The 26563-nt window shown below is 42.4% G+C and overlaps 1 protein-coding gene across 1 annotated transcript in view; it reads right to left on the reverse strand.

The window, feature by feature from the left end:
- TRPA1 (transient receptor potential cation channel subfamily A member 1) overlaps nt 1-26563 on the reverse strand; it is a 1042932-nt gene that overhangs the window by 344097 nt on the left and 672272 nt on the right. Inside the window, exon 12 of the mRNA XM_069220348.1 lies at nt 4988-5088. Within this exon, the coding sequence (XP_069076449.1) occupies nt 4988-5088 (101 nt within the window). The remainder of the gene's footprint in view (nt 1-4987; nt 5089-26563) is intronic.

Here is a 26563-nt window from a genome sequence, read left to right on the forward strand (position 1 = left end):
TACCCTTTGTTTTATAACTCTGTTTAGTCTGCTCGCTCAAGAAAAGAGGGCTGCTTGCAGTCAAGGGTAGACTCTATGGTTCGTGGTGTCCCCTTATTGGTCCTACGTTTGACTCTTTTTATCTCCCATTGGCTAGCCTGTTGCTAGTCCTTCTGCGAGCTGTAGTTCTTGCTGCTGCTGTATAGAATAAAGTAAGAAAAGAATGCATAATATTCGCCTCCGTGTCTTTAATAAAATTAAGACTTTCCGTCATAAATTACTAGGAAAATCTACATTAGCAACTACTTATTTTTATCATGGTAAGATTTTTCTTTTGAGATGACATGACCACTGTTAAAAAATAAAATGCAAAAATCAAAAATAAACATCACTAAATGAAATAGTAGCTATTGGACTGACAAATGATGATCAGTGCCCAACTATTTGTGAGACAGTATGCCTGTGTTAGAAATGGCCATTTCATAGATTTTGTGCTGTACAAAAAAGGAAGCTAATGTGGTTGGAAAATGAAGTAGCTTAATGTGCCTACATGAAAGAGTTAAGATATAAATCTGTATGTTTTTAAACAATACTTCGTTCTGAACTTTTATCAATTTATCTTGGTCATCTCAGCAAAAAAATATAAAGAGACTATCATAGTACAAGTATATGGAAAATATAACGTTTCTAGTTCGATATTGATATTGTTATTATTTAAGAAGCCATCTTGTAGAAACTGGTGTTAAACTAGTAAAGAAAGAAGTCACAGTCTTGACATGAAGAGCAAGCAAAGGTAAACTGGCTTATGTAAGGCAGCTCCAGTTCACCGTTGACTGCTCAGCTTAATCAGCAAGAGCTATGTCACAAACATCAACATATTTAGAACTTAAAAAAATGTGAAAGGTTCACACCTAGGTATTCAAAATGCAAAAAGATATTATGAAAACACAAATGAAGAACTTTGATTTGAGGACGAAAACGTACAAAGAACCAAACAATGTCCAATAGAAAAAATGGGGAAATGTTTTTCCTAACTTTCATTTGGAAAAAGCTATAAGCTTCGTGTTGCAGTTTATACATAATTCAGTAGAGGAGAATTATCAGAACCAGTAGGGGGTCAGATCTTTGAAGCTATTTTGTGTTTGCAAAACCTGCCATTTACAAAATTACTGAGTCTGAACAGCAACATGCCTTTTCCTAATGAACAAAACAAAATGTCATTCTTACTCGTAAAATGGGGGTTGCCACCCATGCAAACTGTAATTTCGAATCAGCATGATTAGGATATTCCTTCGAAATTGAGATTGGTTATGGTATGTATCAATGTTTTTTTTTTCACAATTAGGGTCGCAAACCATTGACCAATTACTGTCCACTTGAGACCCCTTCCCTTTTGCGAATCATGTTGGCAGCATCAGTGGAGTAGACAGTGGTCCAGAGGATGCTCTCTTTGATGTTTTCCCAAACTTCAAAACAGCCCTACCTCCTGTAAGGAACTCGATCTGCTTAAAAAAAAAATCCTGTTTGGCAATGCAAACACAAGATTGGTGGTCTGCTGTCCCTTGCAGGTCACAAATGTTTGCAGCAAATCACTGGTGGTCACAAATTGTGAATTAATATTCATTAGACAGGTCGATCTGCAACCCCTTCCAAATGTTTATTCTATTCACAATAAGTCAATGTGCAACTAACAATACTTTAGCAAATTGAGTTTTTGTACATCTGGCCTTATATTTACATTACATCTATTGCTTATCCATGTCTGAAATTGTTTAATATAGTCTGCTGAAGTATAGGTGCACTGCTTAATAAAGAGACTATTCACAAGTCAGTGTGGTTTCCTGATACTCACACCCAAACTTCACTATTCACTTCTAACCGTCCCAATTTTTCGGAGGCCAGCTTCTGATTTTCAATAAAATATACTGTGTAATAGCTTTTCCCCCAAAACCATATCCCTAGAACATGAACTCTGACATTTCACCAACAGTTTAAGGTGATAAAATAATGACATTTTGTGTGATTCAATCAAGGGTCATCACCAATCACTTTCAATACTTGGTGTACTATCAGAGGTGGGCGAATGCAAAAAAGAAAATAAGGCTTGCCTTCTTGCGGGGGGGGGGGTGGGGAAATTCATATCTGCCTGAGATAAATATTTGGAGAGAATTGTGTGTCAAACTCTGGGACAGAAAGGCTGCTCTAAGGGCATTTTGCTGGGTGCCAAGCACAAAGGGTTCAAAGCCCAGTTAAGAAGCAGTTATATAAGACGGATCTCAGAAATTTCCATAAACTCACTCGCACCACTATGAGAGAGCACTTCTCATCACGTATCGAGACAGCCGCCAGTTCTACTAGGGACTTTTTAACATTGTTGAGACCCTAATCTCCCCTGATGTAGCTTACAACCCTCTCCTGATCTTTGTACCAGGGTTTTTTACTTTTCGGTGAAGAAATCCAAAAGCTTTACTCCCCTTTCTCAGGGACGTCAGCTCAAGTGACTCTTTGATGCAACCTGCTAGTCACATACCTGTGATCCCTGAATTCTGCTTAATATCTAGAGATGACTCTCCGGAAGAACTACTGAAGTGTAAATAAGGCTCTCCTGAGGGCCCTTGTCCCCCTAATATCTTTAGACTGGTTGTGCAATCTGTGAGACCCTCTCTTAATATGAAAACAGGCGTTCTTTCTGCCACTCCTAAAGAAGCCAAATGCGGAACTGAGTGTGCTCAGAAACTTTAGGCCTTCCTCGAGAAACAGGTAAATCATTAACTTTCATCCTTTTTTGAGGCAAATGGCCAGTTACATGACACTCAGTAAGGCTTTTGGGCTGGATTCAGTACTGAAACAGCTCTTCATGAAGTGTTTGAGTCTGTAAGAGAAACTTTAGATGGGGAGCCTCTGCTATGGTCATATTGCTTGACCTGTCGGCCACGTTCAACACAGTGGCTCACTCCAGCTTGCTGAACAGATCAAGTGCTTGTGGTTTTATTGGCATAGTCCTGGCTTGGATCCAATCTTTTTTGGAAGAGATCTTGCAGTGGGTCTTCCTCCATTCCTTTTCATCCTCTCCTAAACACCTGGTCTGTGGTGTGCCTCAGGGATCAGCACTCAGTCCTTTCCTTTTTTGCTTCTTCTTGGCCCCTTTGGCCACCCTTATTGAAACGTGGGGAGTGAAGGTAGTCTCCCATGCAGATAACACGCAACTGCTGTTCTGAGAACATTTAGAAGTGGCCTTCCTTAAATTTAAGGAGTGTTTAAAAGGTATAGCTAACTGGATAGACACCAATTATTTAAAACTGAATACAAATAAAACAGGGGTCCTCTTCTTCACCCAAATAGCCCCTCTACCTGCCAATTTTTGGTGGCTAGCTGAATTGAACCCACTCCCAGTGCTTGCCTGAATGGAGAAAAATCTATGCATTGTGTTTGATTCTGACCTCTCCTTTGTCACCCAGATTAAACAGATCACATTAAACTGCTTTATGAAGCTTCAATCAGTGAGGAAGCTCCTACACCTGCTCCAGGATGAGACTCAAAAAACTGTAGACCAGGTCTCGTGACACCTTCTCTGGATTATGCTAACAGCCTCTATCTGGGTCTTTTCTGGCTTTCCTGATCTATTGACTGCAGATCATGCAAAATGTGGCTACTGGGCTAATACCGCAGGTCCCTTTTTGACGAAACCTTAAGGCCATCACTTTAGCTTTTAGAGACTGGAGGGCAATGGTCCTAGTTATTTGAGAAACAGACTTTGCAGGTACCATCTGGTGAGATCCCTGCGATCTGACCACCTTTGACTTATGCAGATCCCTAGGTTCGCTAAAGTCTGTCATGGTGGGAGGTCTTTTTTGGTACTAACAGTGAATCTCAGGGATTCTTTGACATTCAGACTTCAAATGGCCAAGTCTAAACACTGCTTTAGGAGGGAATAAAAAACCTGGCTCTTTGACCAAAAGAAGTCAGATAAATCACGCTGTCGTTCTCAGTCTCTGCCTTTGAGCGCTTAGACGCTTCAGTAAAGCAGCCATGCTCTTTACAAATGCCATTGACTGATTGATTGGTCGAAGTGCTGACTGCTTTCCTTATGGAGAGTGCACACGATTGTAGAGAAAGAAGAAATTGTGACTTTGCAGAGGACAGTTATACTCATTGACATTTTGAAGGTGCTCCATGTGCATTTTGCATGAATCAGAGCATTTGCAAAAAGGAGCTGTTAGGGCTGAAGAAGTGTCCTAGGAACCAACTGTAATTCAATAAGTCATGTTCCCCTCATGTTGTACGCTGGACATCTGATACTTTGCCTTCTGAAAAAGTTGAGACCTTATGGCCAGTCAAGAGCTATACATTCTCTGTTGTGAAGAAACAAATATTGCTTCTTTAGTATGTCAACAGTAATTGTACAGTGATCATTTGCTTACCTACATAAAGTTCAATTTTAGGAACAAAAATGGTGAAAATGTTTTAACTATTGTACCTAAACAGGTAACACGCTGAAAAGTCCATATGTTTTACATGAGGTTGAAAAGGCTTGTTCTTCAGAGTATAATATGGATATATACCCTATCTGCAGGCTTCCATCAAAAAAGCTTCAAGTTAAATTATTTCATACGCCCTACCTAAAGATTATCTTCAGTGCTTATGTGACATTAATATTTCTAACTAGATTTCAAACCTAATATCCCTTGAGGCTGGGATAGCAGAGAAAGCCAGCTGCAGGCTTCAATGGTAGGTTCACACAAAGGATACAGGAAAGAGAGGATAGTTGCTTCACTACTTCTAAGCTAACTATTTCTGTGACTAGAACCCTCATGGCTTAATGCAGAAGAAAACGTAACTGAACTAGCAGAGATAATAAGACAAGAATCAGCTTGAAGAAAAAGTGTAGGCTAAAAGGGAAAGTTAGCAGGAACATGGACATTTGTTTAGTTCACTTGAATAATGTTTGTATATTTCCATCAGAAAATAAACTCCTATATCTATTTTAAATACAGTGAATAATACGTACCTGTAAGAAGTCATTATTTAGGTGTTTGAATCCTCCAGGCTGCAATACAGTCAAATGCAGAAAATTTCTTCCACATTGATCTTTAATGTTTACATTTGCTCCTGAATTAACAGAAACATTTTAAAAATGTAGATATTAATAAATACGACAAGTACATTGCAGCAGAAAAAAATCTTGTTAAATACATTTTTGAAATTTGAGTGAAATTAGATCTAAGATAATCATCTGAACCAAAGGCTCAATTGCTTGCCCTAATGCATCCAGAACAGTCTATCTATCTATCTATCTATCTATCTATCTATCTATCTATCTATCTATCTATCTATCTATCTATCTATCTATCTATCTATCTATCTATCTATCTATCTATCTATCTATCTATCTATCTATCTATCTATCTATCTCCATACTCCACCAGCATGCAATAGTGCTGGTATAGTTATAGGAAAGACATTTATTTTCCCTAATACCTTTGGCATCATTTGACACCATTTGACAAATCTACATGAAACATCCAAGCAAATTTATTTTTGAATACCATGGGACCTCCTCAGCTCTCAAAATCAAAAAATGAGTTGGCTCTGATTGGCCACAGGAGATTTTCCTCAGTCTTCCCTTTTGTCTCAGAAAGGGCTGTCTTCAGCCACTCATAGTGGGGGGATTGCAAAACTCTGGCATCCTGCTATGCTGACACAATTGATTCCAGATCTCCATTTTATAGCCATAGGTGGAAAGGAACAACTTAATGTGCCTTTGATGGTGAGCAGCTCTTTGCCCTATGGTTTCTGATTAAAAAAACAAAAAAGACATTGCAAAGTCAATGGGTGCCATCCAGCGTCCTAGATCTAGAACCATGTGAAGAACAATGAACTTGTAAGTTCAAGTTAAAGTTACGGTTCGAAGTAAGGAGCAATGCCGGCACGACACGCACCAGCAACCGCCCACAGCAACTGCCCCCAATGCTCTCTCCGAACCATTCTATTCCCATATTCCATTCCTATAATGATCTCTGTACATTCTAATCACCACACTTCTTCCCACTCAACAATAATTATTTTTTTAAAACAACAAAACAAAACATTTTTTTTCCCACTACGTATGTTTCTGGATAACCACAATACAACAGCATTATCAAAAAATGGAATGAATAACCTTCCATTACAAATTAGTTAAGGTACTTCGGTAATTTGTTTTTCTCTCTGACTTTTGCAAATAGGCACACATCCTTTACCAGACCTGACATCGCCACCACTATCTGAATGCACCACATCTGATTGCAACATAGAATAATTTCCCAATAAATACCCATTAACATCATCCTGTCTGCTGTACTCTTCCCCCTCATGTATGTTAATCTCTTTACACAGACTCACATACCGCAAATTAAGTATCCTCCTATCTTCAAGCTTGACAGCACCATCCAAAACCTTCACAATCTTTATAGGACCCGACCACCAAGCAGCTCCTTTACTTATTAACCCAGGATTCCTCACACGTACGTACTGCCCAACTATCATGTGAAGTCATGGACCCCGCATCATTAATTCTATTCAACACTCTACGTTGGTACTCCTGTACTTGTTTCCTCATAAAATTATAGTCCTTAGTAAACGTCTCTTTTTTGCCTTTTATTGTTCAACCACCAAGGAATAGCTCAAATGGTGTCTTCCCTGTTACAGAATGGCGTGTAATTCTGTAAGATAATAGCATACTTTGGATAGCTTCTTTCCATGATAAATTGGATGATAATGCTAACTGTATTGCCTCCTTAATTACCCTGTTAAACCTTTCAGCCTGACCATTACCTCCTGGATGATACAACACCACCCTCACATGGTTCACCCACAACTCTTTCCAAACAAGAGTTTCAGGAATGGCTTCCCTGGCAAATAAAGCTTCCAAGAATTCAATCACAGTATCTGTGGTTACATTGCTAACCATGTGAATTTGCAATTTGGAAAAATAATCAATCAGGATAATAGCATATGATTCCTTACAAGGTAAGGTGACAAATGGTCCCATGAAATCAATTGCCACCTTCCACCACAGCCCTTCAGGCAATTCAACCATTTATAACGGTACTACCAAATGTTTGATAGTCTTATCACTTAACTTCTACATACTGCACTCTCTTACCCAACGGTCCACCATACCATCCTGGCCACCAAACATTTTCCTTTATTCTCATCCTGGTAATTGCCATACCCCCATGTCCTTCATGCCCCAACCTAACAATGGTTCCTCGCAATCCATAAGGAGGTACTATTTTGTCACCCCTCAAAATAATCCCATTAGACACTGATATTACATCCTTAACTTTCCAGTATGTACCACATTCACCTTGCAACTGCTGTTCTGCTGGCCATCCCTTCATGAGGAATTCCTTTACCTTGAATAATATCTCATCTTTCCGCAGTTGCTTCATCCACTTTTCCTCAGATTTCTCCAACTTCATTTTATCATTTTGCACAAATATCACATCATCATAAGTAAATGCCACATCACGTTCACTATCATCAACCTCCTCAACGCTTTCATTATTCAAAGTTAACCGAGACAACCAGTCCACCACACAATTATTCTTTCCTTGAAGATGCAAAATCTCGTAATGATACGTTTGTAGTTTTGAAGCAGGTCTTGCTAACCGCAGAGTAAGATTTTTTTTCCATCCCCTGAACTCAAAATGTTTGCCAATGGTTTATGGTCCTTGCAAATTTTGAATTTACACTCCCATATATACATCATAAACCTTTGCACAGCCCAAGTAGCAGCTAACAATTCCCTTTCGATTACAGAATAAATCCTTTCAGTATGAGACAAAGTGAGGGATGCATTTGCAACAACGCACAAACTTCCGTTCCTCTGTTGACACAATACCACACCGATTCCACACCTACAAGCATCCACATATAATATACATTCTGCACCTTCATCAAGTGATCTTAAACAAGATGATTTCACAATTTCTTCTTTTATAGCTGCAAATTCTACACTATGTTCTTATTTCCAGCAAAAGTTTACACAAATCATGAATACAATTCCGTCAGACCTAAAAAAGATAGTAATTGTTCCTTACAGTTAAGCACTGAAGCTTCCCAAATAGCTTTTACACGGCTGATCTAGGTCGAATGCCTTCCTTTGAAATAACATGACCTAAATATTCCACTTGTTTTTTTCCAAATTTACATTTTTGTTCATTCACCATTACCCCGTTGTCCTTTAATGCTTGCAAAACTGTCTTCAAAATGCAATCATGCTCAATCTTATCCTTTCCAAATATTAATATATCATCTTGAAACACTTTTGCACTATTTATGTTAGAAAGCACTTTGGATTATTCTTTTTGGAAAACAGCTGATGCACTAGCCAACCCAAATGGCATCCTTCTATACTGAAACATCCCTCCTGGTGTTATAAAAGCTGTACAATGTTTATTATCCAGATTCAAATGTATCTGATGGTAAGCATTGGCTAAGCCAATTGTTGATAACACTGTGGCTTCGCCAATGGATGAAATAAATTCCTGTAAATTTGGCAATGGAAATGCATCAACCCAAATAGCATCATTGAGTGATCGTAAATCCATGCAGAGTCTGAGATCCCCACTCAATTTCACTGTAATTGCAATCGGAGATACCTAATCAGAGCTTTAGGTCACATAACATGTATGTTAGTTTCCTTCTATAGTTAAACGGAACATTCCTTAACTTCTATCTTACAGGTATGTAATTTTCTTTTAAAACAATAGTATTTTGAAAATTCTTCATACTACCTAACTGACTAGTAGAAACTGTTGGAAATGCCTTCTTTAAATCAGAATACAAATCATTTACACTCTGTAAACTACATTCGCCCACAGCATACACAGGCGGACTAGCAATAGGGTCCAATTTCAATCCAAGTTCTGATATATGTGGCCAACCCAAAATCGTAGTCCCTTTTTAAGCAATAAGTATATCTCCTGAACATTTCCTCCCAACAAATTCAAACTCTGTTCAAATTTTACCTACTATAAAAATGTTATGACCAGAGTAACTACATGGACTTGTTTTTATGCTTTATGCTGCCAGGCCACAACTGGTCAAATAATGTTTTCCCATTATGGTATACGATGCACACAAATCCACCATAGCTTCCACCTGCATGCCATCAATACTTAACCAACACTTGGGTACCTGAAGACTTTTCCCTTTGATGTTGCCATTCTGTATACTTAACATCACATTTTCCATACCAATTTCAAGTTCATCATCATCAAAACCTTCCGCAATACAATAAACTTTTTTTCCAAAACCTTTACAAACCCGTGAAAAAAGTCCCTTTTTCTTACATGCATTACACATCTTGCCAATAGCAGGACATCCTTTAATATTTGCCACATGCGTACTAGCATTGCACCTAAAACACACTAAAGCTTTGGCATTCTCTGTCGTGCCAATTTTGTTACTTCCACTGGCACAACAAACCACAACTCTTTTTTTTCCCTTACTATCCCTTTCACATCCCACAACACATACTGTACAATTGTCCTTATTTTCTTTCCTCATGACTTGTATACAACTCTCTGTTACTTCAATAATTCTTACCACCACTATTGCTGTTTTCAAGTATAATTCTCCTGAAGACCATCATTTCTCCTGTATTTTTTAAAACTTGGTCTTCATCAATAACTGGTCCCTTAAAACCTGGTCATATGTAATGTTCCCAAAAGCACAAGTAACCGCAAGTCCTCTTAGCACTGTCATATACTGGTCAATAGATTCATCCTCTTGCTCTTGCTTCTCTGTAGTCAAACTTATATCTCTCCATGACAATGTTAATCTTCCTGCCATACCTCTCCTGTAATTATTTCAAAGCACATTTGTATACATCGTCTTTATTAACATTATCTACAGGCGGAAGATTTTTAAACTCTCTCAATCCAATAGCCCGCAGTCGATGTTTAAGTAAAGATAAATCTCTCTCAGGTGTACACTCACCATCCTCCAATACCTCCACATATGCTTTGAATAAATCTAACCATAACTCCCATTGAATAGGAGGATCTCCTGGCTCAGCTAAGAAAAAAGGTGGAGGTTAAATACTGGACATATTTTCACTCACACACCAATTACAACCCGCACAAATCGATGAACACTTTAGAAAATAAATGCACAAGTACCCAATGTAAAATAAATTATTCAGGAAAAGAAAAAGAAAAAACTCCTCCTATTAATGTTTGAAAGAAAATTAACTACAGATGCAGTCTATAAGATAGCACAGTCAACTGGGACTTAGGAGGCTCCAGTAAGCAGTTATGCAATTAATGTGTACACTGTTCCAGGGAAAGATATGACTAGGGAGCGTTAATGTTCAGGAGAAAGAGCCCTCACATATCCTGAAAGGATGTCATGCTTCATCATCCGGTAGCTCCTCGTCAGACCGGCGCTGCAATGTCTGACGGGCTCCCCGTTAGGGGGCTCTTTGCCAGAGATCTTTTAAGTGACTGCCGTAGTGATGAGCACTCACTAGAAAGTGTCAAGGTCAGGCACTATTCCTGGCAGGAGAGTAATATATTAAAATTAGTTCTCAGCCCCAATAAGGCAATTTTATTTAATATATCGAAATGATAGGACTGAGACCAAGACCAAAAAAAGGAACAGAACGGTAGCCCATCCCTCGTCATACAGGGACTGGAACAGTGGACACATTAATTGCATTACAAGTCAATTGGGAGACTGTACACTGAACCATCAACCTCCCAGTCCCTCTTATTGCTGATCCAGTAAGAAGTTGACAGGCCCCAAATGGGTGTGCCTATGTCTGTGGCATAATGTATTCAACAAGACTCCTTTTCAAGTAATTGTACTGGAATGGCCCGCTATGCACTTGATAGGCATAAAGGTGTGCCTATCACCGTGTGATTAATGTAACGCTGCCTAATGTGCTTTCAATAGGAAGTTGGGCATACTCCTACCTAGACGTCTATGTTCGGAAACCACAACACTCATAGAATCGCGCGAATCTGGTTTCATCGGCGGTATGCGCGTGAGCTTCACACCCTGCACGCGCACACTCGCACAGTGCCAAATACAGTTACAGTATGTGTGCGGCCTTCTTCATGCACACATGAACCAGCATTCACCATATACGTGCAACTTTCTTACGTGGTGCCAATTACAGTTGCCATATGTGCACGGCTTCTATCCCGCACACAGGAACCAGCATTTCTTTCCTCACCGCAAAAGAGTTACATCACCAAAAGACCAGAAAAGCAATTTGCTGCTGATGTCAGGAACAATCGGATCAGCACTCCCTGTCACTTTTCTTCCACCTTCCGTCATCCGAGGGTCCGGCAATTACACCGACACTGCTACTGCCTGCCTGGTTGCCATTTTGAGGAACGATGAACTCATAAGTACGGATTCAACCTTATCTTTATTATTCAAGTTACGGTTCGAAGTGAGGAGCAATGCTGGCCCAACACCCACCAGCAACCGCCCACAGCAATTTCCCCCAACACTTTCCAGTCTATTCCCATATTCCATTCCTATTATGACCTATGTACATTCTAATCACCACAACCCACCTTTCAGGGGAACCAATTTCAGAGATGGGGCAAACTCTGCAGCCTCAGGCCAAAAGCAATCTTAGTTGCAGCAGCACCAGTCCTTTGAGAACATTCCGCTGCTCAATACCTTCACACAGGGTGGATACGGGGTGACGGTCATAGCAAAGGCAGAATTGGCTCCAATTGGGTGATCTCAGTCCCAATACACTCAGTCCCAGTAACTCTCCTTCCCTTGATCACAAGTCCCCTGTCAGGTGAAGACTGAGGTTCTTCCTTTCCTAGTGGATGGAAACTACCTCATAACAGTGGTACTCTTAGTCATTCACAAGGAACAGCAGGATGCTGCTGGAATTGATAACCCAAGCCACAGTACTCCCCTGCATCCAGAGCACACCTGATGTTAGCATTGTGAATAACTTTGCCCTCTATTACTGTCAGAATTCTTTTTCAGAGGGTCATGGAGTATGCAGGGGCTACTGGGCTCACCTTTTGGGTTTGAGGCATTTTACTCTTGATGACAAAGGGATCCTGAGCAACTGGGGAAGTACCCTTTCTGTACTTGACTTTCAGTGGTAGCTATGGCCAGGCAGTCCAAGGCTCCCTCGGGGATGGGGCAAAGGGGGGCAGTGGGGGCAGGGAGGCAGAGGTTTGGTATGAATACAGATCAGTGAATACAACTCATAAATCAAAGTGCACACATCGGTGGCAATAAATCATTGTCCAGTCAAATAAATATTATATTTAAAAAGGTATTTTATTTCTAACTTTACATATTCAAAACAATGTTGCAACATATATAAACAATAGCACATTCCCCCTTGAGGTCGAAGCTCTAGTGTTTCACTAGCAAATCACTATCCCACCGCTTTTTGTTTGTGGTAGGGTTTATTCCTCATTCACTGGTGGCTGCATTCCAGGAAATTCTCACTAGTAGGCCGTAACTCAAGAGTTCACTCTGACTACTCCTAAAATAGTCAAAGGTGTCTTGGTGCCTCAGTGACCTCAGTGACCTCAAAGGGTGCCCCCTGAGGCCTGATAGGCCCGTAACCAGTCTTACCTGCTCCAACAGCGAGGAGGCTACCAATGTCCCAGCGAGTGTCCCGGCCACAGGTGCTCACATTGCTCCAGGTCCTGTTCGGAGAGTCGGCTGAACGCAGCTCTCTCCTGAGCATACGCAGCCTGCTTAAGGAGTGATCGGAGGTACTTCAGTGGTCCTCCTGTACAGTGAGTTTTGCGCTCTCCAGCCAGAATGGGGGGGAATTGGATTCCTCTGCTGCTGCCTTCGGGTCCAGGTGATGCACATATGGTGTCTTCCACAGTTCCACAGCGGCAGCTCCTGCTCAATCTTCATCACTTCTTAGTGATTTAAGGATCATGGCTCAAATTGCCCTGACAAAGGCCTGATGCCTGCAACTACTTACTTATCGACAGCCTCTCGTGGCATACAGGTTTGCTGTAGTACTTACGGCCAAAGCACCAGCCCTCACCACACAGTAGTCCATACCGTAGCAGCTAGTGTGGGCATGCAGGGTCACTACCAGGCTCTCTCTGCACAGCCTTCGGTCCTTGGTATCCTGTAATAATGTTCAAAGTGGTGCCTCCTGGCATACTTGGGTCACCAACTGGAATCTGCATATAGTCAATGACCCAACCAGTGCAGCAGCTGTCTTTTCACAGCTCACATTGGGTAGCCAATCAGTTAGGCTCCCCTCTTGACATTGCTCCCTCCAAAACTTTACTCTTTCTCATATGGCACACTGGTGTTGGCAAGCAGGCAGGTGCTGGTGCTACAGGCTCCAGAGCAGATGTTCTTTGTTTTCCTGGGTGATGTGACCTCACCCAGCAGAGAGAGTAGCATCACCCCATCCCCCCACCATTCCTGGTCTGAGAGCTTCCCTTCCTCACATGGCCCATCTGGCTGCTTGGCAGATGACAAATTTTGGGGTCCCAGCCTACCCTTCTTGTAATCCATTACCATATACCACATGTGATTTAGGGTCTGAGTCGTTGAAGTTTTATGTTGGAGTTCAGCTTCTTATGAAGTGTACACTTTTCTATCCTTTCTCTTGAAATGTTGTCTGTCACAGCAGGAAGAGACTCTGAAGCTGATAGTTGAATAACACTGGTCCTGGGAGTGACTAGAGTTCACATGTTATGGCAGCCACAATGATGTGTGCATCAAAAGATTAATCCCACACTCCCAGCCCTTTTCTTTATGATTTCCTTATCTGCTCCATTTCTTTCCTGAGGTGTGTTGAGGCCGTTTCCTTGTCATCTATCACTTAAATCAAAGAGCAAGCTTTGAAGTGTACAGGGGGGATCTATCCCTTTTCCTTCTTCCAGTGTGTCCCACCCAGCTCACAGGAATGCAGCAATACACAATCTGTTGGGGTGGTTTCTCTGCTTCTCATGTCTTCACCAGGCAGGCTTGGGCTTCCTAAAATAGAACCCAGAGTCCTGCATGTGATGTACCATTACACACTTGCCATCAGGGAATGGGCATAGCACCTACACTATTGAGTACTGTTAAATCCATGCATTGTGCCATCACAGACACATATACATTAAGCCCACAGCTCAGTAATGGTACCTTTCTGTTTTTTGTGCCATCTGCTAAATGCGCACACACAGACTGTGTTAGAAATGAGGTCTTTGGTTGGCAGTCAGGTTACCCCCTGTCCAAGCAAGGACTCTCACTATAGTCAGGGTAAAGGAGAATCTCCCTCACTTAACCCCGCTCACCCACTTGGTAGCTTGCACAAGCAAGCAGGCTTAACATCAGAGTCTAGGTGTTAAGTATTTGTACCAACACACACAGAAACTCAGTGAAAACACTACAAAATGACATAACACAGGTTTAGAAAAATAGGAAATATTTATCTACACAAAACAAGACCAAAACGACAAAAACTCAACGTACACAGTTCAAGTTATTCATTTTAAAAGCAAAAGAGTCTTAAATCCTTTTGTAAACAGTAAAAACACTGTTAGCATTGAAAAGTACCTGGCTAATGTCAAAATAACACACACAGGCGAGTGTGTGTCGAAAAAGGTTAGCGATGCATTGATTTCTCATCCGCAAGCGAGACCGTGCGTCATTTCTCCTTCTCTAGTCGGGTCGGTGTGCATCGTTTTTCCTCTCCACAGGAGAGCAATGCGTTGATCAGGGCAAGCACTCGGGTCAAGGCAGACATTGCGTTGTTTTTATGTGCCCGGCAAGGTTTACGTCAAAAATCCTGCCGCACGGTATCAGCAAAACCACGCTACGTGTGTTGCGACGTTATCAGCCTCCATCAGTGGGAGTTGCACGTCGCTACTCCAGCTGCGTGCATCGATCTTCCAGCCGCGATGCTGGTGGAGCATCGATTTCTGCCGTGAAGCTGGCGGCCTGTTGTTTCTCAGCCGGGTCTCGGAAGGTCCGTCGATATTTTTCCCCCACGGAGGTCTGTATGTGGATTTTAAATCGTGGTCTGCCAGATTCACCTGTCAAGGTCCCAGGAACTGGATAGAGCATAACTTGGCAGGGCAAGAGTCTCATCAGAGAGTCCAGGTGCTGGCAGGAGAAGTCTTTGATGGCAGTGAGACTTAAACAACAGGAGGCAAGCTCAGGACAAGCCCTTGGAGATTTCTTCACAATCAGGAATGCACAACAAAGTCCAGTCTTTGTACCCTTGCAAAAGCAGAAGTAGCACCTGCAGTATATCTCCACAAAGCAAAGTCACAGGCAGGGCAGCACTTCTCCTCAGCTCTTCAGCTATTCTCTAGGCAGAGGTTCCTCTTGATGTCCAGAAGAGATCTAAAGTCTGTGGTTTTGGGTGCTCTTCTTATACCCATTTTGGCCTTTGAAGTAGGCCTACTTCAAAGGAAAGTCTCTCTTTTTTGTGAAATCCTGCCTTGCCCAGGCCAGGCCCCAGACACACACCAGGGGGTTTGAGACTGCATTGTGTGAGGGCAGGCAAAGCCCTTTCAGGTGTGAGTGACCACTCCTCCCTTACCCCTAGCACAGATGGCTCATCAGGATATACAGGATACACCCCAGCTCCCTTTGTGTCCCTGTCTAGAGAGAGGTGCAGACAGGGAATCCACAAACGGGCAGAGTCACAGAATGGTTTAAGCAAGAAAATGCCCAATTTCTAAAAATGGCATTTTCAAACACACAATCTTAAAACCAACTTTACTAAAAGATGTATTTTTAAATTGTGAGTTCAGAGACCCCAAACTCCACATGTCTATCTGCTCCCAAAGGGAATCTACGCTTTAATCATATTTAAAGGCAGCCCCCATCCTAACCTTTGAGATGGATAGGCCTTGCAACAGTGTAAACCGAATTTGGCAGTATTTCACTGTTAGGACATACAAAACACATTAGTATAAGTCCTACCTTAAACATACACTGCACCCTACCCATGGGGCTACCTAGGGCCTACCTTAGGGGTGTCTTACATGTAAGAAAAGGGAAGGTTTAGGCCTGGCAAGTAGGTACACTTGCCAAGTCGAACTGGCGGTTTAAAACTGCACACACAGACACCACAGTGGCAGGTCTGACCCATGTTTACAGAGCTACTAATGTGGGTGGCACAATCAGTGCTGCAGGCCCACTAGTAGCATTTGATTTACAGGCCCTGGGCACCTCTAGTGCACTGTACTAGGGACGTACCAGTAAATCAAATATGCCAATCATGAAAGTCAAATACACAGTTTATAGAGGAGCACTTGCACTTTAGCACTGGATAGCAGTGGTAAAGTGCCCAGAGTAACAAAAACAGCAAAAACAGAATCCAACACACATCAACAACCTGGGAAACAGAGGCAAAAAGTTAGGGGAGACCACGCCAAGGATGGCAAGTCTAACACACAGCCAGTTCACACATTCCTCATGCACGTACTGCAAACACACACATTGGCAGTACATAAATTTCCTCATGCGTATACTGCACAATACTTAATCCTTTATGTATTGTACTTCTCGCAAGCACACATACACCTAGAACATGCTTTCACTAGGCACACATTGCAAATCTCCCATAATGTATACTGCTTCAGTACATATTCACCCATTACACATACTCATCATGCAGACAGCAGTACGGTTGGGCACTGAGGGCAGGGATACATGTCTGTAACCATGCAAAGGACTTTTCGATCCCAACAATTACTAATTTGCATCCCCTCTTTCTGTGGGCCTTTCTGAGGTGTTTGAAGCTCTTCAATCTCCTCCCACTGATGGCTATTGCAATGGGAGGGGAGACCTATGGCATTGACAATGCACCAGGGGGTAGCAGACCCACATGCTAAATGCTTGGCAACTGTGGTGATGCACTTGCTCTCAATCTCAGGTGGGGAAAGGTCCCCATTGCCTGCACCAAAGTCGATTTGTGTGTGGTATGCACCATTGAGGAACTGAATGGCATACGTCCCTGGATGTTGACTGGGGATGGCAACTTTCACCTTTACTAGCTCTTTGAAGTTGTCCACAGCTGCAGTTGGTATGCTGACTATTATAAATAAGAATTGCATTGCCCTTTCTGTTTTGGACATCATTTCCACAAGGAAAACAACCTCATCTTGCACCACATGCCTTTGAGCATTGTGATATTGGGTGGATCTTTGTATCACCGCATGATATGCAGTGGTGTCATCCAGCAGAGAGGCTTTGCAAGGATAGATGTCTATGTCTGCTTCACCTAAAGGATTGATGGTATCCTCACAAGGGTCGCCCCCAACGTCAGGTGCAAGGACTCGCAATATGTGTCTTGTGGGCCTTAAAGGACACCTTTTTTTGGGATGTGAGGAGGTGTTATGTGTAGGCTATAGAGGCTTGGTAAGCGATCTTCCTTGCTGAAGATGAATGAATATCTTTTGCCTCAAGTCAAGTCCCTTGGGCAGTTGCAAGACAGGACGATAAATGCTAACGGTGCCTCTGGAGTAAGCTTCAAAGCCACCTGAGGCTATTTTTTTGGCCTCATGTCAGAGATTGGATGTTCAGTGACTCTTTGTCTAGGAGGTGACAATGACTGATGTCTTTTGGCACCTTTAGGCAATGGATTTCTTGCTATTTTTTAGGGTACTTAAGGCTGAGGAAAATATGCTGTTGGTAACAGACCCAAGGATCGGTGCCTCTTGAGGCTTCACACTGGGCACAATACCTGAGTCCCACTAGACTAGTGTGCTGCCTTCTGCAAGGTTGTACTTTTGCACTGGTGACACCAATGATGCTGTTGGTGTCACTTTGGTGCAGAAAACAGAGGAATTGTTTGCTCCATGAATTCTTTGATTTAGTAAGTTTCCAAAGGGGTTCTCACACTACTGAGTAGACAGGATTCTTATTGGCCCTGTATGATCCTTCTCCAGGTGTGTCTTATTTCACCAAAAGACATGACTAGTACTGCTGGAGGTTTGGTTGTGATGGAGCAACAGGCAAATATGTCATGCTAGTTAGAACAGGGGAACTACTTGGCATTGCAGATTAAAATGGAAGGGTGTATCCAGTAACCTTCTCCAACAGTCATTCTCGAAGATATGACAAGAGAGTCAAGGGTCATCACTGAAAGGGAAAGAGAGTCCCGGTGCATCAACACTCATTGGTTGTAATGAGTGGAGACAAGAACTTTGGTGTCATGGAAAAATTATCTTATCAATTGCCGGAGGATTAAGAATCTGAAGGTGCTGAGATCTGATTTGCTGTCAGCACTTCAACCAGAAAGTAATGGCAGCCATCTTTTGAGGGCTCACAAACGGAAAAAGTATGTAGGGTGATAACAGTTTTTTGTTATAATGTAAATAATTTGTAGCTAAGGTGATTTTATCCAGTGAAAAAACCTTTTGCTGGAATTTCATGAATCATGTTTGAGAGAAAACAGTTTTCTCCAGATTTTCCCATAGAGGTTATGGAAGGTGCTTCAGAAACTAAAATAAGAGCATATTTTCAGTAAGTTCACACTGTTTTTTCTCAGCCATATGAGAATAATGTCTGACATTCTCAGTAAAACATATACTTCCAACAGGAGCAACTTGTCAGTTTATTCCCTTGTGTTCTGCTGCAGCCTCCCAGAGTGATCTAAAGAACAACTAGAGCACTAACAGTCTTACTTATGATACAAGTGTGGCACATCTGAAGCCATTTTGATTGGCTCAAACTGGTAAAACGTATAACATTTATTTTAGAAAGGAACAATATGAGGGGTTTCATTTTGTCATAGAAATTATGATTAGTGCTGTAGAAAGAAAAATTAGGATACATTTTAAGTGAATGCTCAAATATCTTTCTCTTCTATTTCATTAAAACATTCTGACATGTAGAGCACTTTCAACACAGTCAGTGGACTGCCAGTTAACTCCCTGGTGATCAGTAGTTCACTACAGTGTTCTAATGAGAGACTAGAGTATAACATTCTGAATTTATGTTAAAAGAGGGCATATCTGACAGCCATCTTGATGGAATCAAAGAGGAAAACTGAAAGCATTTTCTACTGAGGATACTGGAGGTAATAAGGAGATTAGGGGGCTTCATAAAAAATAAGTCTACCAAGAGGGCCATCAGAGAAAAAAGAGCCCAAATGTAGAACAAATATCACCCAAATATAGTCCAAGTATAGCCCAATGACAAAAGTATGCAAAACATTTCTTTTTTGTTTTCAAGCAGTTTTCTATAGCACAGAAGTGATCCAAAGGTATTGGAGTGGTTTACATGAGCATCATTTAAATTAAACAAGGACACATTCCTTTTGGGCTTTAGACATGGGGAGATTAAGGCCCTCATTATGAGGCTGGCGGTCTTCAGACCACCAGCCCAGCAATGGCATTCAGGACCACCACATTAAGAACCTGGCTGTCTGACCACCATGGTTCTGCCAGCAATGCCGGGATTGGTGATCCCGATTGCCTGGCAGTGGCGGAGATCATAATCTGCAGGTCAGCGCTGCATGCAGCGCTGCCCTGCGTATTACAACCTCGTTCTCCGCCAGTCTTTTCATGGCTATTTCACCGCCATGAAAAGGCTGGTGGAGAACAGGTGCGGAGGGCCACAGTAGGGCTTATGCACTTGGCATGGGCAGTGCAGGGGTACCCTGCCCAGCACTGTCACAATGTTTACTCTCTGCTGTGCAGACAGTGAACATTGCTAGGGTGCTGGTGCACCCTGCGGGCTACAGCATTGCCGCTGGCTCTATTACAAGCCAGAGACAATGCCGTAGACTGCTTCCTGCTAGGCTGGTGGACGGATTAACACCTCCTCCAAAATTGTAATAACCCCCTTAGTATTTTAGACCCCTAACCATCAATTTTAATGGATTAAGACCCTCTTATTTTTATCATTTCTAAATGAAATGCTTTAGGTGTTACAGTTTTGATTACATCAAGATGACGTCAGGCATACCAAACTTTTTAAAATAAATATAGAATGTTAGCTGTCTAGTTGTTCATTAGAATACTGTGGGGAAGCAGATGTCAGGGGCACGGACCTGAATATTTGTGGGTAGGGAGGAGGGTGCAGATCCAACAAGTTGACCACTCTGGCAGGCGGGAGGGGTAGTGGCAGCACAACAGACCATGGAGGGCAGGGTATTGTGAGTTGTGGGGAAGGGGCAACAAACCATTCATGCAGTACAGGCTGTGGCAACATAACAGATTATTGAGGGCAGAACGAAGAGGCAGTGGCAATATATCTATACAGGCCAACATACCCAATTCCGGCAGGAGACTCCTGATGTTTTTAATCCCAAAACAGTTTATCTGTCTACTGCATAAAATCTTCTCTTTTTCAGTGTAAGTCTAAGGGGAAAATCAGTTTCCCATTTTTTTTTTGTGTCAAATTCTCCCTCTTACATCGGATCACTGAGGGCAGGCAGGAGATGGGCAGGGACCCCAAACTGTCCTTACAGGGCAGGCATTGCAGCAGCACACTAGACCACACGGGGCAAGCAGGACAACAGTGCAACACAACAGACCATGGAAAGCAATAGGGAGGGATAGGGCCTTGCACATGGACAACAGAGAGCAGAGAAGAAAGAGGCAAGGGCAGCAAGCTGACCATACCACACAGACATAAGGGACAGTTGCAGCATAATGGACCATGATGGGCAGGAGAGAGGGGGCAGGGACATGACAACGGACAAGACAAGGCAGGAGGGAGGGCATAGGGGTTTGCACACGGAAAACGAAGGGCAGTGGGTAAGAGGGCAGGGCTCAAACGGCTGGCTGACCATGGAGGATGAGCACTAGAAGCACAATACACCATGAAGGACAACAGTGGGCCTATAATGGCATACACACAGCCAATGGAGGGAAGGTGAGAGGGGGCCAGGGGCAGCATGCTGACCACACAGGGCAGGTGGGGGGCTGTGGCAGTACAGAAGGCCATGAATGACAAGCAAGAGGGTTAGTGGCAGCACAATGGCCATGGTGGGCAAGATAGAGAGAGCAGGGGCAAGTGCAAGGAACCATGAACAACAGAAGGGATGGTCAGGGACTGCACACAGGCAAGAGAAGGGGCCTCACAACAGACCACTCAGGGTAGGCAGGAGGAGCAGTTGCAACACAACAGAGCATGGAGGGCAAAAGGGGGTGGCAGAAAAATGGACCATGAAGAGCAGCATGGATGGGATAGGGGCATGGAAACTGGACAGGCAGGTGGAGGTGGCAGGGATAGGCAGCAGTCATCTGACCATGCTAGGCAGGTGGGAAGGGCAGTGGCAGCTGAGCAGAACACTCAGATTTGATAGAAGGGGCAGTGGCAGGTCCATGGAACATGGTGAGCAAGAGGGAAGGAGCGGGGCAAGCACAAAGACATCTGAGGGAAGAGGGAAGAGGGGTAGGGACAAAAGCTAAGCACAGAGATTAAGCAGAAGGGCAATGATGGAGCATAGAATTAGGCAACACAGGGCTGGAGGAGTGGGAAGGGACATCAAGCTAAATGGAGGGCAGGAGGGTGGGGGCTGGTGTATGGACTCGGACAATAGAAGGTAGGGATGAAGTGAATGGAGAGGCAAGCTAACTGTTCATGGAAGGCGGGAAGCACAGTGGCAGAACAACGGCCACACAGGGCTGTAAAGAGGGAGCTGGGGCATGAACTTGGACAATGGATGGCAAGGAGGAGGGGGGCAGGAGCACCAAGGTTGGATGGGGCATCACAATGCCAACCAGGCCCTGCATCCAACTTCCCCACCCTCCATACATTGTGATGGTCATTTTACTTAACATTAAAAAAACACTAGAAATTCACTTAAAAACCAAATGTTACATAGACATTACAGTTAGAAAATAGAATAAAAAAAAAAAAGCCTTGGAAATTCAGTAAAAAATCAAAGGCCCTAAGGTAACCATAACTCGCGTCCTCACCATGCACTTCTAATTTCCCCAGATATTACATCACTCGTGACATTTTCTATGACATCATTGATAATATCACTGTAACATTTGAAGTAAAATTATTGATGAGAGAACTGTGCATGACAAGGGTGCGAGTTATAGTAACCTTAGGGCACGAGTTATAGTTAATTGGAATACCTCTAGCTATAAAAGCTGAATGTCTATGGTTTTGTGTGTGCAGAATCTGAACCTACCTATATGCCAAAGGGCAGTGCGCAGCATGGGGTTGGGTGTAATGTAATGGTTAGGGAATAGAATTTAAAAAACATTCACTTAAAAAACTAGGGGTGGGTGGCGAAGTCAGCTCCGCTCGCAGAGTTTGCACAGTTTTTCCCACTGCGCTCTGCTTAGAGCACAGAGTTCTGAAAAACTCTGCATAGTGGAACTAAGAGGAGTTTTTTCCTTGCTCGTGCTCGTCAATGGTGAGGTGGCAAGCGCGAGCAAGGAAAGTCTTACTCATGACCACCTCCTAGCAAGATTTCTCAATGTGAGCGCTCACAGATGTTGGGACTGTTCGCATTGAGAAATCTTCAGTTCACGTTGAGGTAGCTGCTGCTCGAGCAGAAAATCAACTCGAGCGGCCGAAAAGAAGCGGCGCCTCTTGAGCTGCGCAGGGAGTCGTTTGTGCTGGTTTTTCAGCACAGGAATAACACCTGGCACTAAAAATCAGCACGAGCGGAGCAACCTAATGCAATCATCAGCTTGAGGAACTCCGCGTAACGTGGCAGAGTTTTTTGGGCACTTCGAGTAGCTAGTCGTAGCGCAACTCTGCTAACTCTGCCCAGGCCTATAAAAACCAAAGGTTACAGGGATGTTAGATTTAAGCTAACATTTTAAATGTACTAAATCATTGAAACTCACCTGTTATAGTTATCTCAATTAACTATAACTCGTGCCCTAAGGTAATTATAACTCGCGCCCTCGCCATGCACTGCAAATTATACCACAAATTACGGCACTCATGACACCTTTGATTACATCATTGATAACATCAATGTAATATTTGCAGTGATTTTTTTTATGAAAAAACTGCATGGCGGGGCTGTTTGGACGTTGTGGGGAGGTTAGATATGGTGGTACTGGAGCATGGGACTGCCAGGAAGGCCTATAATTTCAACACTCAGGAGTAATTTTGAAAATGTCTCGAAGTATATTGATTAGTGATTGGGTTACCATCTTTTATAAAGGATACTGCTGATTTCTTATGAAGAATTTTTGACATAGGCTGGAAAGATGACTGTTGGTCTCCATGAATGTAACCTTCCTGCATACAAGTATAAACCATGAGGATTCGATCAGTGGACTATTTTTAAGAATGAGGCCTATAACATTTTCTTATGTTATTGACCATGATTGAGTGCTGTCTGAATAGTAACATCTTCATGTTTAACAATGAGATCTTCAAACAAAAATGGGGGATGGCGATGAGCACCTACTTCGTCCTCAGCTATGTTAATTTACATACAGGCTGGCGGAAGGAGCAGGTGATAGGAGGTTCCCAATTTCAAAAATGGTTTGAAAACATTGTATTATGGGTACGATACATTGATGACCTCTTTCTGAGTTGGAGATGTACTGTGGCATCTGCTAAGTAGTTTTTGGACGCGATTAATGAAAATTATATACATTTGAGATTCACACATAAGATAAGTACAAGAGAAATTGAATTATTGCATGTTTGTGTGAAGATAGAGACTAATCGAGTTGTAACAACAATTCATCAGAAACCAACAGCTGATAATAGCACATTACACACACAAAGTTTCCATCCAGACCTTTTATTAGGAATATTCCTTTTGGATAATTGTACAGGGCAAGACGAATGTGCAGTAAAGAAGAGGAGTATAAGAAAACTTCAAGAGAGATACTCTTATGTTCAGACAGAGGGGATATAATAGGGAAATACTACATAGGGCCTCTGTGAGAGTGAGAGCATGCAAGAGGGAGGATGCCTTGTTTGGAGATAAGGTGGTCAAAAAGAAGAGAGGGAAAGAAAGACCAGAGGTGGTGGAACATAGATTTATAATGACCTATTGTAGACAACACAGAGAAGTTAGAACAGCCCTGAAAAGAAATTGGCATGTGATACAAAGTGATCCAGTGATAGGTCACTTAGTAACTAAATGTCCCTTACTAAGTTATAGAAGACCTAGATCAATGAGAGACAAACTGGTAAAAGGTAATCTGAAGGAGAGTGGCAAGACAGTGACGTGGTTAAAACCTAAGAAGGTATTTACTAATTATACACAATGTAAAGCATGCAAGCAAGGTATGGATATAGAAAAATATGATACAGTGTGTACATCTAATATACTCGTAAAAGAGAAAAAAACATATAAGACCAGCCATGTTGTATATATGTTGCTTTGCGCATGTTCGAAGACATACATAGTAAGTAAAACTATAAAAATGTAATCTAAGCGCAAATTGTAGCATTTCAATATTGTATTTGCTATTACTTGCAAATAAATTATGTTGAGAAGTTAGTATTAAATAGCAAGGTAATATGAGAGTGGTATAGTTAAAAATAACATGATTCATATTAACATTTGTTTTACCTAAGGATGAAATGTAAATTGAAATGTCCTAAGATGGCAGGTTGTCACTCGACAAAGATTGATTGACTAGATATGACCCATGAAAAAATGAACCTAAATCTAAATTGTTGAGCTTAAAAATAATATTGGATTTGCACTCTGATTTTCCACTGAACTATGGTCTGAGTTACAATGAAATGTGAAAGCGGTGTGGTAAAAAAAGGAAAAGGTTTTACATTAACAACTGTTTTTCCTAAGTTGAAATGTGAATTGTAACATGTCAAGATAGTGCGATAGTTTGATAAACATTACCTTGTCTGATCTCCATTTCTATGAACACATAGGTTGTGTTGTCACAAGAGGTGAAAACAAATGGCTCTACCAACGTGAACAAGGCTGTTTGCATAAATGCGTAGTTGGTAACTCTGCTGAATTAATACCTTTAGCTTTTGCAACCAATGCTGGCGTGCCGATATCTTCATTTGGAGTGAGAGTCTTTTATATATATTACCTAGTGGTGGTCACCACTAGGTAGTCATAGTTAGGACCAATTTTCTATGGAGAGTGTGTTTTTTATTTGGCTAATAACTTTGATGCCACTCCACAAATCTTTACTCAATTTTTCAATTTCTGGGTGATCCATCCGGGGGGGGGGGGGGGGGTCAAGAAAAAGGAGGGGGTCCCAAAACACTTTCTCCCCATTTATTTTTCCATAGGGATTTTGAACAAAACTACCTGACAGAATTATACCAAATTTGGCAGAAAGGTAGGTCCTGGACCAGAAAGCAAACTTTTTTAGGTCGAGCACGCAGGGACTTTGACCTGTTGTAAGTATTGTGGGCTTTTAACCACTGGCACCGCAGGCCCATCACTTTCACTCATTTGGGGGCTTGACTTTCAAAAATCTTTTGTTATTATTGGTAAATGCTTTACATTTGTCCCTCCTTGGGGTGGTTTTGTTACGTCTTGCAGACTGTCCCTGTTACATGGATAATTAGGTGATTGCTGATACGTTTGGTTGAGTGCAAGCAAAGTTCTTTTTCCTTTTGTGTCTCTCCTTCGCACCCATGCTCATGGCGGCCATAGCACTTTGGATCGGTTCACCTGTGTCAACTGTTTTAATTTTAATTTTCAATTTATGTGGCAAGAAAAGTCTAGTTAGGAATTTACAACGCTAACTGCTCTAACTCGAACAAATGTGAAACCCATTGCATTGCAAATGCATGTTTTGGTGAAAATCGGTTCAGTAGTTTTTGCGAAATTAAGGGGAAAACTAATTAGCATATATACTGACACAAAGGATTCCCGATCTCATGCGAGATCTGATTGGCTGACAACACTTTAGTAATGAAGCAGTGCAAGTGTTGGAAGTCATCTTGGAACTCAGGTGAAGCCATCCCCATGCCCAGGGGACCACCAGCCCCAGGGGCCAAAATCATTTTATATAGTGGGGGAGGCTCCTACAGCCTCGGGGACCACCACCTCCCCATCTCCTTTTTATAGTGTGGGATCAGCACCTCTTGTGGGTATGGCATAAATAATTACAGGGGGTCAGTTTTGGACCCATTTAGCCCTGGGGATCACCACCTCCCTAGGGCTTCCTTCATATTGGAGGGGGGGCACTCATGGAGCCACTGATGGCCCCGGGGACCGCCATCCCCCAGGGCTGGCTCCTGCTATATCTCGGGGTGCCCAGACGCAAGACATAACTGTTTTTCTGTGTCTTGACTGAAGCTCTATACCTGCAGCCAAGCCACAGAAAATACTCCATTTTTTTACAGCGGACCTGTCAAACAGGTCTGCTGTCAAAAACCAGACCTTTCATCTCTATTCCCTGCACACAGATATGTGTGCAGAGAAGAGAGATTAGAGGTTTGCTTCAGCAACCAGGGAGATGCTGCTGAAAACAGCTCTTTGGTTGCTGAAGCAATGGGATCGCGAGGGAGGCCTTAAGGCTTACCCCGTGGTTTCAGATAGCCCATAACAGCTTGTATAAAAATAAAATAATTAAATTTAAAAAAAAAACATATAGGGACCACGAGAGAGCCCTTGAGTGCTCCCACTCGGTCTCAGATAGCCTATAGAGGGCTAAAACAAATGTACAAAAAAACGAATAGCTCAGTG

Source organism: Pleurodeles waltl, chromosome 2_2 (genome assembly GCF_031143425.1).
Source record: "Pleurodeles waltl isolate 20211129_DDA chromosome 2_2, aPleWal1.hap1.20221129, whole genome shotgun sequence".
Lineage (NCBI taxonomy): Eukaryota > Metazoa > Chordata > Amphibia > Caudata > Salamandridae > Pleurodeles > Pleurodeles waltl.